At 43.6% G+C, this 18,021-nt stretch overlaps 1 protein-coding gene across 1 annotated transcript in view; it reads left to right on the top strand.

The window, feature by feature from the left end:
* The window catches only part of LOC147683688 (phospholipid scramblase 1-like), a 254,558-nt gene that overhangs the window by 19,056 nt on the left and 217,481 nt on the right, over positions 1-18,021 (top strand). The window contains exon 2 of the mRNA XM_086942565.1: positions 12,084-12,126. Within this exon, the coding sequence (XP_086798691.1) occupies positions 12,084-12,126 (43 nt within the window). The remainder of the gene's footprint in view (positions 1-12,083; positions 12,127-18,021) is intronic.

Below are 18,021 nucleotides of genomic sequence, written 5' to 3'. Positions count from 1 at the left end.
TTAAAAAAATGAGCCAGGCCTACTGTGGAGGAGGCATTGAAGATTTGATGAACCAGCTCGCAGAAATGAAACGGCAAATCAGTACTTAAAAGGGCTTGCACCTCTGTGCGTGTGTTTGCTATGTGAAGGACATAAGTTTCGCGGGCAGAGCTCAGGGCCACCTGCTTTTGAGACAAAAGGGCTCTTATACGGCTTAAACCATTGAACTCAGCTCTCAAGGTTGATATTCTTGGCCAAATTAAAACATCTGAATTCCCATGTGTGGGTGGATATAACACATTTTTGCAGCAAACCACCCTCTCTGAAACGGTAACCACATAAGCGATACCGGCCTGTAACCCACAACAAAGTTTGTTATTCAAAAGTAAATAACTACCGTTGGACAATAAAGTGAACGTGGGAACTATTGCAGGAACTGGTGTCCCTTTCAAAACACAGGCCAAATTAGGTTTGTCCTGATTACAAGAACCATGCAACTGGATGTGTCTGCATATTAATGAACGGTCAGGCGACTGTGTACATTCTTCACCATTCAAATTCACTTCATTTCCCTCCTTTAGGCATCTGTAAGTGTATGGTAAAGACCATGTCTCATGTAGGAAAGCACTGCCTAACGGTTCATATCGCCCAATGGCTATATATTTCATACAATTTGTAAATTTATACAAAGCAAAAGGTAAGGTGATAACACCATGGATAAGCCATGTAGCAGCAGTCACCTCAGCCACAGAAAAGGGCAAAGATTCTAATTTTTCAATATGTAACATAGAAAATGTTGCATCTCTCATTGATAGCATGCGCTGTTTTTCAGTCAAATTAAATGGGGCAAATAGTGATGAAACGTTCATAAAATTCCAAGGCACTCGACGAGACTTAAGAGTCTGTAGTGTCCAAGAAAACTGCATCACAGAACGCAATTGATTTTGACCATGATATAACACGGACACTTCATCATGTACAATGTCCACAACAGAGGACACAATATTGTTCAACGTGTAAATTCGGGAAGAAAGCGTGTTAATACTGTTATCGACAACTGCAAGCACCTTTTCTAAATTTGCTTGATCAATAGCTCTCAGGCGTTTAGCAGCCTCAATTTGTGAAACTTTCCAAATTTCATTGTAAATCGCATACAGCCATCGTTTAGATCTACCTTTAGCTGGGCCTTTTATAAAATCGTTCAAATCCACATTATCATTTAATAGAGACAGATGTAGTTTAACTGCAGCTAATGTGGAATGTTGTAACCAATTTTGGCACAGCTTCCCCACAGAATAAGTAGTGACAGTATAGTCTCCTTCAAAACGGGGATCGGGTCTGACTTCTGTGAACCCTTTAGTCAAACCCAGAAAACGGCGTTGGCAAGAATCAGCACTCTTCTGCCATACCAGCCAACCCTTGGAATCCAAACCGGAAATGTTAAAGAATGAATTGTGCAAAAGAGCTTGTAACTCATGAATGGACAAATCAGTAAAATTACCCCAACCTGAATATTCCTCTAAATTTGGGATGGTCGGTGTATTTAATTTTTTAGAAGTAGCCAATCCAAAGCATGTTGTTTGGAAAATGGATGAATTTAAAAACAACATGTGATTCGGGACGAGACATGCACGGTGCAAAGCCTCAGTGCCTTGTACCTGCCAATCTTTGGTACCCCAAACCGATTTAGGGTCAATTGTTCCTTTCCAAAACTCGTAGCCATCTACAGCCAACCTGTCTAGAAAGGACTTCGAATACAGCAATTTTGTATCGGTAAGTCTAACTTTGGACATGGACTTTTGTGTCATTTTAAAATAAAATGACTCTGGATTAGATTGATTAAAGTCTGTGAAATAAGTGTATTTTTTCAGAAACGTATTGGAGCTGCTACCTAATGGAGCAGGGCAATGTTCCCATTGTGTATAATTTACAGCAACCCTCCTGGAATTTGTCTTATGTAAAAAATGATTACCATAATGTTGAAAACAAAACAAATCACCATAATTAGTAGAATCTGAATACAGATCCTCAGCATCGAAGGCAGCATAATACTTCAAATCAGAAAATAATGCTTCTACGGCCTGAATATCCCAATCATCAGAACGTATATTTTGTTTAATCACATCTCCCATGTTTACTCTAAGCATATTTAGAACATTAATCACTTCAGTGGGCCCATGTATCTGAAACCTAACCGCATCCCACACAATCCCATCAAGGACAGGCCAAGCAGTGATGTTGACTGTATTTAAGTTTCGTTTCAGTCTGTGCGCTGAATGTGAAGAGGAAAGAGGGGCCAATGTTCCATTTAGGTACCGAATTCCTGTTCTTTCTTTAACGTAGTGACCATCAATCAGACGGAAAAAATAAAACACAAAACCAATTGACATAAAAAGGTAAAATGAAAATAGGATCAACCAAATGTATGTCCATGGGGGAATCAAAAAATGTTTCTTAAATAACTTGGCATATTTTGCAACAGTTGAGGGTTTCTTTGAAATTTCCGAAACAGAGTCAAAAGAGAATCTGGATTGGTCTGCCAAACGGGTCTGTAAATCAGGCATCGATAAATCAGCAGGATAAGTGTAATTCAGCTCATCAATGTTAGTAACAGGAATAGTATTTAATAAAGGACTGGATATGGCAGGCATCTCGAGGGACACCTCCTGTTCTGCACCAGAAGTTATTGCTAGCACAGAGTGCCTCACCATGGAAGGACAGGATACAGCCGGTGTCATGCTATGAAGAATCGGCCACCCTGTGTGTCTTGACATTGTCAATAGAAATAAATCTGTTTTCCTTACGACCTGGAAGTGGTGGTAAAATGACTGTTCTTGTGCCCTTCACTCCAAGAACTCGAACCGGTGTTCGATATGAGGGACCAAACTCTTTCTTGTTATCGATCTTCTCTCGAACCAGTTCTCCAACTTGGGGTAGCCAGCCAACTACCGGGACCTGCAGTGCATCATCCGATGTGGAGGGCAAATGTTCCTTTGCAAGACTGTCTCTGGTCTTTTGTAGATTCTATAAAACATTGCAATGTTCATCTACGTCAAAGGCCGTGGTCTGGGCCATGCAGTCCAGCCCATCGAGGTCAGGGACATACATCTTGATACCAAAGAGCATTTCATATGGGGTCCGCCCACCCAGAGACCTTCTAGGGAGATTATTAAGCGCACGCTGCACGCCTATGAGGTGGGCTAACCAGTTTCTGCCAGTGCCTATAACTCGAGCTGTCAAAGATTGCTTTAAGTCGCGGTTCATTCGTTCAACTACACTATTACCCTCAGGTCTGTAGGGACTCGAAAATTTGACTTGGACCCCCATCGAAACCATAGCATCCTTATACGCCTTAGAGGCAAAAGCCGGACCCTGATCCGAATGGAAGGTACCACAGGCAAAAATTCCCACAAAGACTCGCAAATCCTTAATGACAGTACGTGAATCAGCGCTCCGATGTGGCCATACCCACACAAAGCGTGTGCATGAATCTACTGCTACTAAGATGTACTTGTATGCAGTATCAGAAGAAAATGGACCGCAGTGATCCAAATAAACGCATCCAAGCGGTTTATTCGAGATATACAACCATGTCTGAGGCAGACGCGCAGCAGTTGAAGGCTTAATCTGCTGGCAAATGTCACATTGAAGAACATAATCGCGCGTCTGTTTGTACAGTCCCCGCCACCAGAATCTTTGTTGTAGCTGAGTTACAGTGGTTGAGACGCCCGCATGCGCAGACGCCACACCTTCATGAGCCGCTGCAATCAAAGCAGCCCTGCGATCCGAGTTGGGAACTAGACGTTCGCCAACATCAGGGATTTTCACATAAGGAACCTTATCGGGACCTAAGTGGTATGTGTATTTAGAAGGGAACCCCGCAGGATATTTACTTCCCTTCTCCGTTGCAGCAACTGCTGCCAAGATGTCATCATCTATTTTGCTTTTGGACCTCGTGACCGCTGCAACTAAGTATTTTGATACCGCTGACTTCGCTGCTTCATCAGCAAGCGAATTGCCAACAGCGTGGACCCCCACGCGCTGATGACCGAGAGTATGAATCACAAACACGAGTGGCAACTTCTCTTTAAGTTCCGCCACTCGGACCCAGATCATTTTATGTTTTATTGTGCTACCTTTGGAATCACGAAATTTATTCTGAATCCAAAAGAACAAGTTTTCATTGTAAGACTGGACACAGTAGTATGAGTCACTTACGATTAAAGTCGTCACACTAGGATCTGCGTACTCCAATGCAAGCATCAGAGCATGAAGCTCTGCTAATTGTGCGGTGCAGTCCCCAAGCGTCTGCGTGTGCACGACACTGGACTTGAACTCATCGTTCACCATGGCACCAACCACAATGGCGCAAGCGGAAACGTAGGCATGTTTAGAGCCATGCGCAACCTGCGCCGAACCATCAGTGTAAATGATGCAATGGAAATCCTCCAACAGCCGCATTGCTAATGGAGCAGGATGAACAAATTCATACTGTAAATACTCCTGCGACCGTAAAGTGGCGTCAAAAATAAACGTGACATCCTGGGACGTCAAGGACGCAGCCCATTGAATCCACCGAGGGTGCAAAGCTTTGGAATTAGGTACACTGGCTTTTGTAACCGCCTCTAAGGCAGGACACGGGGTAACAACCAACATGCGCTTTTCCTTGTGACAGGGCACGTTCCTTAAGAATTGCCATCTGCACAGCCGTTAAAACTTTCTCCACAGTGGAAAAACGCAGTTCAGCCGAAGTGTACAAGTGTGACTTGTAAGCAATAGGTACTGTATCTCCTTCATTAAAAGTCAGGTACGTGAAACCCACCACCCCAGGGATAATTCTTATCACCAGGTTGGTTTGGTTATCACGAGTCTGTAAGTATTCAGAAGCGAACAAATCAGCCTGCAAAGACTGCAGAATGGCTGAATGCTCAGGCAGCCAGCATGATTTGGAAAAAGATGGTTGTATCAAAGCATACAAAGGCTTGATACGCTGGGCATATTCCGGAATGTAAGTCCTTCCGAAATTCAAAAAGCCCAGAAGAGATTGTAATTTTTTCAGTGTTGTCGGAGAACGCAACTGTGCGCATTTCTCCAGGAAGTGGGGTGCTAAACCCTTCCCTTCGTTGTTAAGCTCGTAACCTAGAAACAGCACTGTGTACTCTGCAATGTGCGACTTTGCAAAGTTAAACTTGTAACCTATGTCAGCAAAGTTACAAATTATGCTATTTACTCGACACAGATGCTCCCAAAGATCGTCGTCTGTGAGATAAATGTCATCCACATACGAACAAGCAACTGGGTCGAAGCTCTCCAGCAGAGAGACAATGCGTGCGGAGAATACTCCAGGACTGTTCTTGTAGCCCATTGGGAGTCGCCGAAACATTTTTTGCACACCGCCGCATGTAAAACTGGTCCATTGGGAACTTAGACCGTCTAATCTATGGGCATAAAAACCATTGGAAATGTCAAGCGTGGTTTTGAACCGTTTACGCTCACGACTATTCACTAACGCAGAGCCATGAGTATTCTGTACTGCGCAGTTACGGCAATGCGAGTTCAAATGCCTATAATCCAAAACCAAACGATATGAGCCGTCCGGCTTGTTTACAGTAAAAAGGGGGTTATTCATCGGTGACACACACGTTTCAATTACACCTTGATATTCCAATTGTTCAAGGATAGCCGCGACTGAAGCTTTGGCTTCACGCCGTATGGGATATTGAGGTTGAGGCTGTGGCTGAGATCGTAAAGGAATCTCGTGGCTTGGTGGCAATTTATCCCAGCCACACTGATTGCGGTACACAGCCAGCGCAAGAGCCAGAGCCCACTCTTCTGCAAAATGCAGCGCTTCCACTCTCGGCACAGTGTGCGCGAAACTGGGTAGGATTACCTCCTCCCCTCGCGGAGCTGCGAGAACAAAAGGTGGGGGCCAGTCAGCCTCCGAAAGCAAAATGTCATACGTAGACGAGAGATTTTCCCAAAATACCCCTTTTACAGTTCGCTGCATGTCACCTTCAATTAGCAGGACAATTTCAAAAAGACGTTCAGGGGGAGCAACATGCGTATCAGCAGTTTCAATCACAACATAAGAATCGGTCGCTGTCACCTTCATCAGTGGAAGGAGGGCCTCTCTCACTATGGTAATCTCTGCTGCGCTGTCCAGCAAGGTCAGAGCCCACGTCAGATTCCGAAGCCGCGTTCTCACTATCTGGGGCATAACGATGCGCGGTCAGGCCTTTTCACATATAAATGTTTACATGGGAAGGAAAGACTGAGTGTGGATGACCAAAGACTCACCAAAGAAGTATTGTATTGTGTACTACAATAAGTTTGATTTGTAAAATTGTATTTGGACCTCATGTACCCTGTATGCACACTGTCTATGCACATGTACTATCACTGCAGAAAGCAAGCAATAGTAAAAGCAAAACATTCCATAAACACCGTTAAACACTGCTTCTGTCGTTTTTAATGGAGTGAAAACATGTAACATTGATAACTTCTGTTATTTAAGGTATTAAAAACACTGAAAAACCCCACCAGAATTTACCATAAATATCAACTGGAAACAGGAAAGCCTACAGATGCTAAAGATGTGACCTCCACAACTCAACAAACATGATAGTACTGAGAAGCAAATGCTCCATGAATTCATGTTTCTGTTAACCTCTTGGGTGCCCATGATGAGCTCAGCTCGTCATGCAGCACAGTGGCGCTGTGCTCATGACAAGCTGAGCTCGTCATGACCGTTGCGGAATTCCCACGCGGGAATAATTCCCCTGCTGTGCTAGGCGGTCCATTGGAAAGGGCGTGGTCATGACGAGCTCAGTTCATCATGAGCACAGCGCCACCGTGCTGCATGACGAGCTGTGCGCGCCCCCTCCACCCAGCACCGCGGGGGAATTAGCCCCGCTGCAAAGGGGCTAGTATATGAAACTAATCTTTCCTACAACAGGTACCTGTAAAAGCGCTCAGGGCCTTGATAGGTGCTTTCAAATAGTACAATAAAAATATTCAGTGGTGTTGAATGCAGATCAGGGTTGGGTGGGGCTTATACAGATTACTTTTCATATTTCCTGACTATTCACAGAAGAAAAATGTACATATAAATGTTAAACAATTTACATTTTCCTGAATATCTGACAAATAGCCTGCCGTGTGGTTGCACTGAACACCCTAAAAATAACTTTCAGTTTTGGAAATGAGATCCCGTCGGCAACGGATAGTGGAACCACTTTGCCCACAATCACAAGATGTGGATACATGTGCAGCCAGGATTGGAGATCAGGTCACCGGATGCTGCCTTCGCTGGTGATGGTGTAATCAGCAGATCACAGCTCCACAGACTGCCTAAGATCTGGGAAGACTTACCTTCAGTTCTGCCATTCCCATTCTCTCACCAGGAGCTGCAGATATCACAACTAGTTCTTTTGGGTAGCCCTGCCCTCTCAGCTTCCTCCGGTCCAGGAAGTGTGTGTGCATGGAGCTCACGGTGCAAGCAGTAGAGGGCTCCTACACTTACCAATTTTCCCCTTAGTCATCCCCCCACAGGAATGAAGTTGTGAAATCATAGGGGTCCGACTCCTTGCCTCCCTGAGTGCCACGTCCTCCTGTGGGGAGGGGGGCAGGTTGTATTTTACAATATAGAGCCCATCAACCCAGTGCCACAGGGAAGAGCACTTGTGGCATGCTGCCTCCCTCAGGCCCGATCCGACCCCCGCAACTCCACAAGGCAGCAGCTAGCACGAGGACCGGCTGAGCATTTGCAACCCCTGACCCCTCATTGGCTGTGTCAGGGGCTGCCAATGCTCATTTGGAGCTTTGGGGATTACAGCAGCAATGCTCCGAACCCCTACATTGCAGAGCCTGGCGAAGGCTCAAGTGTGGATGTCGGGCTGGTCTGAGCCAGGCACCCGTCCCACCTAATATGTGCACTTTGCCGTAAGGAGGCCTGATACTTGCCTATCAACAAGCACTCTCGGAGTAGAGGCTTCCCCTGCCCCCACTAATGTAACCTCTTTGCTAATCATGCTGTGCACTCAGCAAAAAAGAAAAATGGATACACCCATTAACATTTTATGGCAAAGAAACCGCGTGTGATGCCCCCGATCCCATGTAAAGATACAAACCCTCATTTTCTTAAAAAAATTAGGGTGATGGTGACTACTTCCTTTTTGTTCATTTTTTGTGAAACATTGAGACAGCAAAACCAACATCATTTGTTTTAATTTGTTGTTACTGTATTTCTGCTTTTCAAAAACTGCTTCCATTTCTTGTGGAACCAGAGGAACCTTCTAAACTGTGGGAAGTGTGGTTAGACTTGTTCCGAGGTTATGGACAGGGGTTAGAGGAAGTAGATTGCAATTCACTAAGACCACTTTATTTGTAAAAGCATTGTTTGTGGCCAATTGTCCTACAGAAATAGAAAAATGGGCCTTCTGCTAAAAATTCAGTTAATCTTTATGTGTATGATGTTGTCTTGAAAAAGATGCATTAGAGATGTGGATGAAAAAAATATGATGTTGGGGAGGTACAAACTTCATACAAGAGCACAAGAAGAGGGGGGAAACTATATGTAATGTAATGTAATGGTGTCTTGTAAAGCGCATGTATCACCCCGCCATGGGGTATCTCAGCGCTGTAGACCGCTGGGGAACCCGTCCTGGCTTTCCCTGTGAGATGGTCCCTGCTGGGTATCTCCAAGGTGAAACCAGGCATCCCCGGCGTATGTGGGGGGTCGTTGTGGAAATAAGGCAAGCTAATGCCCAGAGTTGCTGAGTGTGATCCCTGGTTAGAGTAGGCACCGAGGCGAGAATTATGGCGTCCGCTGACCCTGGTCCACGACCCTGCCGCATCGGGAATTGAACCCTGGTCCCGGGCCGTCCTCTGCTTCCGGGTCTGCCGCCTCTAACCAGTGAGCCACACCACTCCACTATAGACCAATGTGTACCCACTCTAGGACTTTGGTGGTCACATTGAATTTGAGCACTTAACATATGACCAAGTGTTAAGTGATCAGGTCTTAATGAACACCAAGTACAAGAAAAGTAAGGAGAGTGTAGTATTAAAAGCACCTTAGAAGTGGTAGAGGCTGCCAGAAATGTAGAACTCTATATAAGATATGTACAAAGGGAGAGACAACTGTCAATATCTTGGATGTGGTGAAAGTGGTATCAAAGAACAGCTAGGAGGAAAAAGAGTGATATAAGAGACTAAGGAATAGTATGGTTTACTATTCCAACACCTTCCCTACTGTTACGTAGGCTGGAGTTGGAATAGTAAATCATACTATTCCTAAATCCAGCGCCTCCAGCGCAAGTCGTTGTAACGACTTGCATTGTGATGGCTGCGTCGTAATGGTAGTGCGGTGTAAAGCCCGCATTGTAATGAGATACATCCCATTGATACTGATTCACATGGCTAATACTCCTACGCTATTTTACATTAGGAAACGTTATGCTGCTTATCCCTTCTCTCTTTCACTAGTCAATGGAGATCTTAAGAAGGAAGGGTAATCCATCTTTTGTGTCTGTCTCCCATTGCAGTGGTGCTGACCTGCTGATCCTTATGGTGGGAATTCTGAGTAAACACTTACTTATGATTCAAGTGTGGTGCCACAGCCAAGACAATCTTGCTTCCAGTTTTGAAGGCCCTACTGTCATGATGTCCTGCACACCTTCAGATTTCAGACTCTGTCAGCGGTAGTAAGAAAAGAGTGAACTTTGGATGCTCACAAATACTTACTGTGCAGACTGAGCCGGCATTGTCCATACCCCTTGACACAGATAGGACCAAACAAATTTTTTTTTATCTCTTCCACGTGTACACAGATTTCCTCTAGGGCTTCAAAAGCAGAGTATGTTTCTAACTACAAATACCTTGGTATTGCACTTTCATGAAGTATGTCTTGGAAAAAAAAACAGCCCTACAAGCCACAACCATGCCCTTCTTTGCTTTGATTTCAATTGTGTGGGTTTATCTTTTGAGCCTCTTTAGAAGTTGGTGCAGCTCAAATTGACTACCCAGGCCCTCTATGGGGCTGAACGGCTTGGTATTGACACCTCCTGTGATCTCGAAGGGATTGAAGGGCTCTCAGAAAAATGTTTTAAAGATTTCAGCAAGTGCAATGATGCAAGCTGTGAGAGTGTAGATAGGCTTAACTGGATAAATATGAGTGGCAAAAATGTATATTTTAACATTTTTATTCCTTGCAGCTGTACCCATAAGAAATTAACTCATCGCATTGTTTACATGCAATTAAGTGGGAGCAGTGATTTTGTTTGTTGGTTTAAAAGAAAATGTCCCCAGGTATAGAAATTATCAAATACCCTAAAAAAGTTTGATTTCACATTGACACTAATGCAACAAGCTTTGTTGTCCGTGGCTATTTCCTAGCCATTGGCAATGCAGAAGCTCTATTTGCAGGCTCATCCATCTATTAGTCTATCTCTACACTCATTGGGTAGCAAAGGTTCTTTTTCTTAGTTAACAAAATCATCTGATCCTAAATTATGCAATTAAATCATGACAAGCAGCCAAGCAGCTTAGTATCAATCCTTTTTGGCAATTGTTGGATGTATCCATCCAGAATCAAGCTGAAGTGGGGGGGGGGGGGTTGGGGGGGAGACGTGTGGATTTATGATTTGAATGTCAAGATCAATCTTTGCTATATTTTATTTGAGTATTTTATGTTCTTGTTTTTATGTAAGAAATGGTTAAGTCCTTAATTTATTAAATTCACTACCCACAAGTGGGCCTATGTACAGAGGTTTTTAGGTCAATAGTGATGTAAGGAATTTGTAATTGCTGTCCACACTTTTTATGTAATTTAAATAAGTCTTTTATTGATGCAAATAGCTATGTAATGGTTTTAACAGACTTTGGGTCTGATTTAGACTTTGGCAAACAGGCCACACCATTGCAACTGCAACTCTGCCAAACTCTCAGTCCACATGCCCAATTTCAAGTTGGGCAGACTGCAAGGTTTATGTTAAATGAGTACATTTTAATCTGTCAACATAAAACTCTTTTAGGCAAGCCCGTACTCCCTATGGGTCGTGGAAGCGAAGCTATTCGACCATCCATCTTATTTATAGTGGGCAGACTGATTGCTTTTCTTTTTTTTAAATATACTGCCAGCACCAGAATTAGAAAAGAAAAAACAAACAAATAATCCAACACCTTGGCTTGAAACTCCCATGATGTTGTGGCCATTAGTTTACAGTTTTCCAAAAACAAACTCCTGCCTTGGGAGTTTGATTTTGGAAAGTAAAAACATTTAAATGTTTGATATAAACGTCCATCACCAATAACAGATGCACACCAAACCTTTAAATGGCTTTGCATGAACTGCTGTGACAGCAGGTCATACAAGTCCATGAATTTCACTGCACCAAACTCTAAATTTGTCAGACAGAGTCAAGGTAGGGTGGAAGATGTAAAGTCCTCTACCACCTTGTAGTAACCACGCTACACTGGTAAGATGTAAACCAAGAGGTTTATTCACAAGTTAGTCAAAAGGTGGTTAAATCTTCTAGATGGTAAGTTACAGTCAATTCATAGCCAATACATAGCCAACTGATAACTCCATTCATAGCCCCACCAGGAGCAGCCTGCTAGCTGCTCAGCCCCACTCATCAACTGTCACTCTCCACAGTCACTCAAGCCTTCCACACATAGCTCACACACCAAACATTCCAATTAGAACACTCATACAGGCTGAGCAGCTAGGGAGAAGAATTACATGAGATATATAGTAAGAGGAGAATACTACACACCTTTACTCCATTTCAGTACCAGTCGTGATCCAGTGTGTCTAACAATGGCTCTATGCATCATAGGGGTGTGTGTGTGTGTGGGGCGGAAGGGGGTGTACGAAGGCAACTTGTGGGCTTCCATTGCTACTGGTATACTCAGTAATCCATTTGTATGGTTGTAATTTCTAGTCAGACCATGTAGTCAACTCTTCCACTTGAGCCTTACTGAATTCTCAGTCTTCACTGACAGTAGAAATTAAATTTCATTTAAGCAGGCACTTCCATTGTTGCTTAATGTGCCTATATCATTTCCCTAATTTGCTAAATCTTTGTCTTTTTTTGTTGCAGATAGACCAGTTATTAGTTCATCAACAGGTTGAGCTGCTGGAAGGTATGTGCCTTATTGTACTAATGTAGTCATTTTAGTTTCTGAAGAAAATGGTTTATTATTAGTTCAATGTATCTGCTTCTAAGCAATAAACAATTTTGACCATAGAAAAAGAATAGTTGGCTACCTTGCATGGTTTCTTAAACCTATAACATGGGGTGGTGTAAGGAAAAGATAGGGTTGAGGTGGAATATGATCGACCAATGATCTTTTTTAGATGTCTGTATGAATAAATACACTTGAACAGCATTGGATAAGGATTATCATAAATCCACATCATCATGTCTTTCCTAAAATCAATTAGATTACATTTGTCCAAATTCACATTCTAAAAAATATGCTAGATTAATTTTTCTAATTTCTTTTGACTGTTCCTGGAGTTCACTAGTGCTCTATACAATCTGTATAGTGCATAGGGTACGCCTCCATGTGGCCTATATTTTTTCTAATAATATGCCGGTTTGAGATAATAGTTCTAAGGGTACAGTCGGTGGTTTCTCATCAAGATTTTGCTTGCCAATTCAATCCCAGAGTCCCGCACATTCTTTCTTGCCACTTAAGCATTGCCAGCTGACATTTTAAGCTATTGGCTCCGATTCAGAAACGTATTCGCGCACCTGGAACTTGGACGTACAGATACCTTAAATTGCTAGTGTAAGTTTGTGTTGTTATTTACAAAGTATGAATGTGCATTTTTAAACAGGATTGCTCATACTTAATAGTATACCAATGTGGTGTATTATTACAGGTCAGCAACTTCGCACCTGGGTGTGGATTTTGGGTATTCCACAATGGAGTATCTGCCTAACCTTTTGAATACCAACAAGCATGCAAATATGTCCCTATTTAACAACCATGGGCAGACAAGTACCCCCCTTCCCCACCGCGGGTAGAGTATGAAATAGTACTCCATGAAGACCAGCTTTAATTCTGTAACCAGAGTCGGAACTGCAAGGAAGCGCCCCCAAAATTGGTGAGGGTATAGGCGAAGGGGTTCGCCAAGCAGGAAAAATGTGCAGATGCAGTTGGACTTTGGCAGCACACTTCCGCATGTCTGAGTGTATACCTGCTTCATATAGAACAATTTAAAAGTGCTCGCAAGATAACTTGAATTATTTTCCTGCTCTCATTATTCTGGGAAGCATTCTAGAATGTTTTCTTTGCTAACGTGGGACCTACAGAGATGGATCAACTTCAGGTTCAAACAGTCTTGGTCTTACCCCAATAAAGACAGTCCATCTATAACTGCAAGGCCACCACCGTTCTTCAGTTTCAAGGAGCCACAAGCATGCTTCTGCCTTGTCAGTGAAGCCTAGCTTGATTTCTATGACACAACGGGCATGGAAACCACATCCGGACATACTTATCACAATTGGGGTGTCCCTAATAAAAAAAATATGAATTTAATGTGCTGCCTGAGACACCCAATTGGTGTAGATCTGTACAGATGTATTGTTGCTTATTCTGCCATCCGAGTACAAGCTTTATTTTCCTGATGAGGCAGAGTAAAGCTGAAACTGGTTTGGGGGATTCTTGTATTCACTTTCAGATGGAACGTGGGTTAGTCCTGGCCTATATTAATGGAGCTGCACTACAGCATCAAGGCTGATATGCAGTTGGCCAACTTTTGATGACACAATGGGCTGACAGAAGACAATGGCTTGGAATGCACCTCCATTAATCACCATTGGTCCTAGTAAAGCAGGTCTATTCAATGATTATTCACTGTTCATTGGCTACTGTTATGCATGTGGGAATGCACAAAAGAATTACAAAAGTAAATCTCCAAGAATGACTGCTACACCCTCCCAGAAGTACTCTTTGAATGATTTGTGAATTCTTAAACTGCACATTTACTTCAAATGTATGTATATTTGTGGAGGAGTAAGGTTCTATGTTTTTAGAGTTTCCTTTTTGAAACCTATCTGATGGAATCTAAATAGTAAGATCCGAGTTGTGTTGAATTTTAAATGTAAAGGGTGTGGATAGTACCAACTTTAGTAGATGCTTTCAATGGCTTCCGACAGACTGATTCCCACACAAAAAGATTCAATTGGAATTTCATCATTGGGTTCTTCTTCAATGAAATTAGATTGGTATGTTCGTATATAGCAGTTTTAACCAGGCACTAAAATAGTCGCCCTCCACATTGTTAAACCTGTTTTGGTGTTACAACTAATCTTGAAAAATCGAGTCTCCGTCTTATTTTGAAGGTTGTGTTTGGATTCCTTCATTGCACCTCATGAAATGCAGTATTTTTTTATTCTTTTCTCAAACACCTTGTTACTCCACTTAAAGAAAAATTTGTTTTACAAATCTAGTCAAAATATATGGTTCAATTTTCTGATGGCAAACTGTGTACAATTTTTCTTTGCTGTAGAATGCTTCTGTCAAGATGTTGTTTTTCAGCATGGCTTAAAAAATAAATCTTTGCACAGCCTTGTCATGTTCTCACAGAATGCACCCAAGGGAAATTTTTCCTCAAATATATATTGACCTCAATGCAACTATTGCCAATATAACCAACTGCAGGCACTGCGGAGATGCTGTGTCCCATTTGGGGTCACCCCCTTGGTGAGGTAAAAGTTATGGCAATGTAGTCAGTAAACAAAAGAGCCAAACTCACTCTCAATGGTGGAGATCATACACATGAATCCTTTCCATACAACCTGCAGTGATAGTGGGATAGTGTGACCGAATACCAAGTACCACTGTTGTAGTTCGTATCACACACTGATCGGTCATCATTATCATCATCATCAAAATTCTTTATTCAGCATTTTGCATTAACGCCATAAAAGTACAAATTAAAAATAACAATAATGTACAATTTAAAAAAGAATACAGAGACTGTTACTCTTACAATTCATTGGACCCTTCTCCCCCCCCACAAATTATTCATGATTATGGGGGTATTTCGCTCAGCGAGTCCCTCTAGTGTCTCTTAATTTTACTGCTAACCTTAAAAATCTCGTGACAGACAGTAAGGTCAGGGGGTCTTGGGCCATTTGTTAATATAAAAGGGCCTCCTTCGCGTGCCTAAATTTGTTTTTTTTCAGCAGGCTTACTAAAAAACGGCACCTGGGCAATGAATAACAAGGACATGATAATACAAAATGAAGGGTATCCTGCGAGGATCGTTGATCGCAGCCGCAGGGGCCCTTTGATTAGACTGAATTAATAAAACCTGCCGGATCGGCTAGTAGATTATGTAAAAAGTTGAGCCTAAAACGTGTGATTAAAAATCTGTCCTGGGCATTGTGTATGAGGGCAAGGTAAGGTTCCATTCCTTCACAGGTCCTCACTAAACCATGGGCTTTAACTGATTTTTTACCCCATTCTTTAACTTCTCTGGCTGAGGCTTTGTATTTGAAAAACCTCTCCTTTACCCTAACCTGATCCCGACCTAGTATACCGGTCGGCCTCAGGAAAAGGTCCTTACAGCCGATGTTTTCCAAGGCTCCTTTTATGTACTTCAGCCATGGAATATTCATTCCCCTATCCCTGCCCAGTCAGTCCATGATTACATGCTTAGTCAGCGTGGCTTCTGGATTATCCCAGATCTTTAGCCATGCTAACAAGGGCCTAATCTCCACCCTGTCCTCTATGAACGCTCCACCCAGTTCTTCGTGTATAAAATAGGAGGGGACGCACTGTGGGACTTTGAGGAGCCTTCTCAAATATTTGTTCTCCTCTGTCTGTAGCTTGACGGCGTTTGTGATCCCCCCACAATTCTGCCCCATACGCGGCTTTAGAGTAGCAAATTGAGTTGTATAGGTTCATCATTTGCTCCGGGGACCATCGCCCTAGTCTTTGACCGAAATTCATTATTGCCCCTGTGCTAGATACTAGCTTATTGCATCGCTCCTCAATCAAAGGTTTAAAATGTAGGCCCCTATTGAATAAAATGCCCAGGTACGAGAAGGATTGTACCTTCGCTAAACTATGTGCGCCTATTCTATAGTTCAACTTTTTTCTAGGTTTGGACCCTATCTCCATGACGTACGACTTAGTCAAGTTGGCAGATAGATCTAAACTGTTCATAAAGTCCACGAAACCATCTATCAATCGCTGTAGTCCCAGTGGAGTGCGTGCCAACAAGACCGCATTGTCTGCATAAAGCAGGACAGGGATTGCTCTGCTACCAACTCTAGGTGAGTCCACCTTTAGGCATCTTAGGGATTGTTCTAGGCCATTTATATACAGGAAGAACAAGAACGGAGCCAGTTACACCCCTGTCTTACCCCGCTGGTGCAAATAAAAGGCTCAGTGTTTCCGCCATACAGACTGTACCTAACTTTGGCCGATGTATTCCGATGCAAAGTTCTCAGAATCTTAATGAGATCTTGGTCCGACCCTAGGGTAGACAATAGGGCCCACAACTTCTCCCTGATCACACAGTCAAATGCTGCGGTAAGATCCATAAAAGCTAAATAAACCGCTTCATTATTGGCAATGGTGTGTTTTGCCACTAGTAAATATAAATTTAAGCATTGATCTGTCGTTGATCTTTTGGCCCTAAATCAGTACTGAACGTCAGTAAGGATGGGGTGCTCCTTAGCCCAGCTCATCAGGCAATTTAAAACAACACGGCCCAACACTTTGGCAGTCACGTCTATCAAGGAGATGGGGCGATAGCATTGCAGGTTATCTCTGTTCCCCTTTTTGAAAATAGGCACGATTATAGCCGCTGACCATGAGCGGGGGGGCTCGAAGCCATGGCAGCATTTATTACTCTTGTTAGAACTGGTCCCATAGGTCCACCTTGCTTAAAAGAAGGTCCTGGGGGATCCCATCCGGTCCCTGAGCCTTATTTCGAGTAAGGCCCAGGATACCCACGATAATCTCTTCTAGGGTAAATTCTAGTGGCACCTTTCACCTCCCCACACCTTCCTCATTCTCCCCCGATTATATAGCCCTCTAAAGTGCTCCACTGTTAGACCTGTCTGCCTTTGGCTAGCCCCTCCTATTAATTATTTATTTTGTCCCCTTTTTTGCCCCTCAAACCTTTCTTTTTATCTTTTTGTGTCCACTGGATTTTTGCGGTGTTGAATAGGGGTTAGATGCTCTTTGGCCCTCATAGTCCTTTTTCCTGAGGCCTAGGTGCCTCTTCTGACTAGATTTACAAGACCCACAAAATGGTCGCCATTAACTGCCATAACTGTAATTCCAAGCACAGGGCCCATAGGATAATATAGGAATGATCTAGAACCTTCTGGTCAGTTCTAGTGGCCATTGGCCTGCCTATATAAGGACCAGTGGGTGAGCGGCCATTTTAAAGTGACCGGAGGAGCTTGGGTTGAGCCTGGTGAGGAGTAAAGCAGTAGTGTAGGGAGGAAAGTGCACTGTAAAGGGTTAGATAGGCCCGCGGGCTGGCTGCTCTACCGTGTTAGTGGGTCCCCCTACCTGTTGACTGAGCCCTATCAACACTGGGTCAGACCTAGCTCCAGACATCGAACAGTGTTCCAGAGAGAAAACGAGACTGGTACTGTTTTCCCGCCCCTTTCGGGACCCAGCTTGAACTGTTTCCTCAAGGAGCGTGGGGTCGAGTAAAGCCTAAGCGCCCTCAGCCTGAGAAAATTTACCTCACTGAGATCAGCGTGGCCGATTCCCTGCCACGGGGCTACTGTCCCTCCTCCCTCAAGCCCGTTAGAGAGATTTAGTGTGAAGGACCGCTTTGGGTCAGCTGGGTGATCATGCCTTTGAGGAGACTACGCGAAGGCCAGGGAGGCAGGAAAGAGTTAACCCGGAAGAAGGGGCGGGGAGCAAGGAAGGCCGGACTGCGTTCGCTCCCTCCCTTTCTGACGCCGGAGGAGTGGGCGGGACGCAGTGCCGAGAGCAACGCGGAAGGAGTTGCGGTGTGGCTCCGGTCCTTACAGCTGTGCGGGGCCAACAGCG

Source organism: Lissotriton vulgaris, chromosome 11, assembly GCF_964263255.1.
Source record: "Lissotriton vulgaris chromosome 11, aLisVul1.2, whole genome shotgun sequence".
NCBI classification, from domain to species: domain Eukaryota; kingdom Metazoa; phylum Chordata; class Amphibia; order Caudata; family Salamandridae; genus Lissotriton; species Lissotriton vulgaris.
Note: the sequence above shows the minus strand (reverse complement) of the source record. Positions and strands in the feature narration are given on the sequence as shown.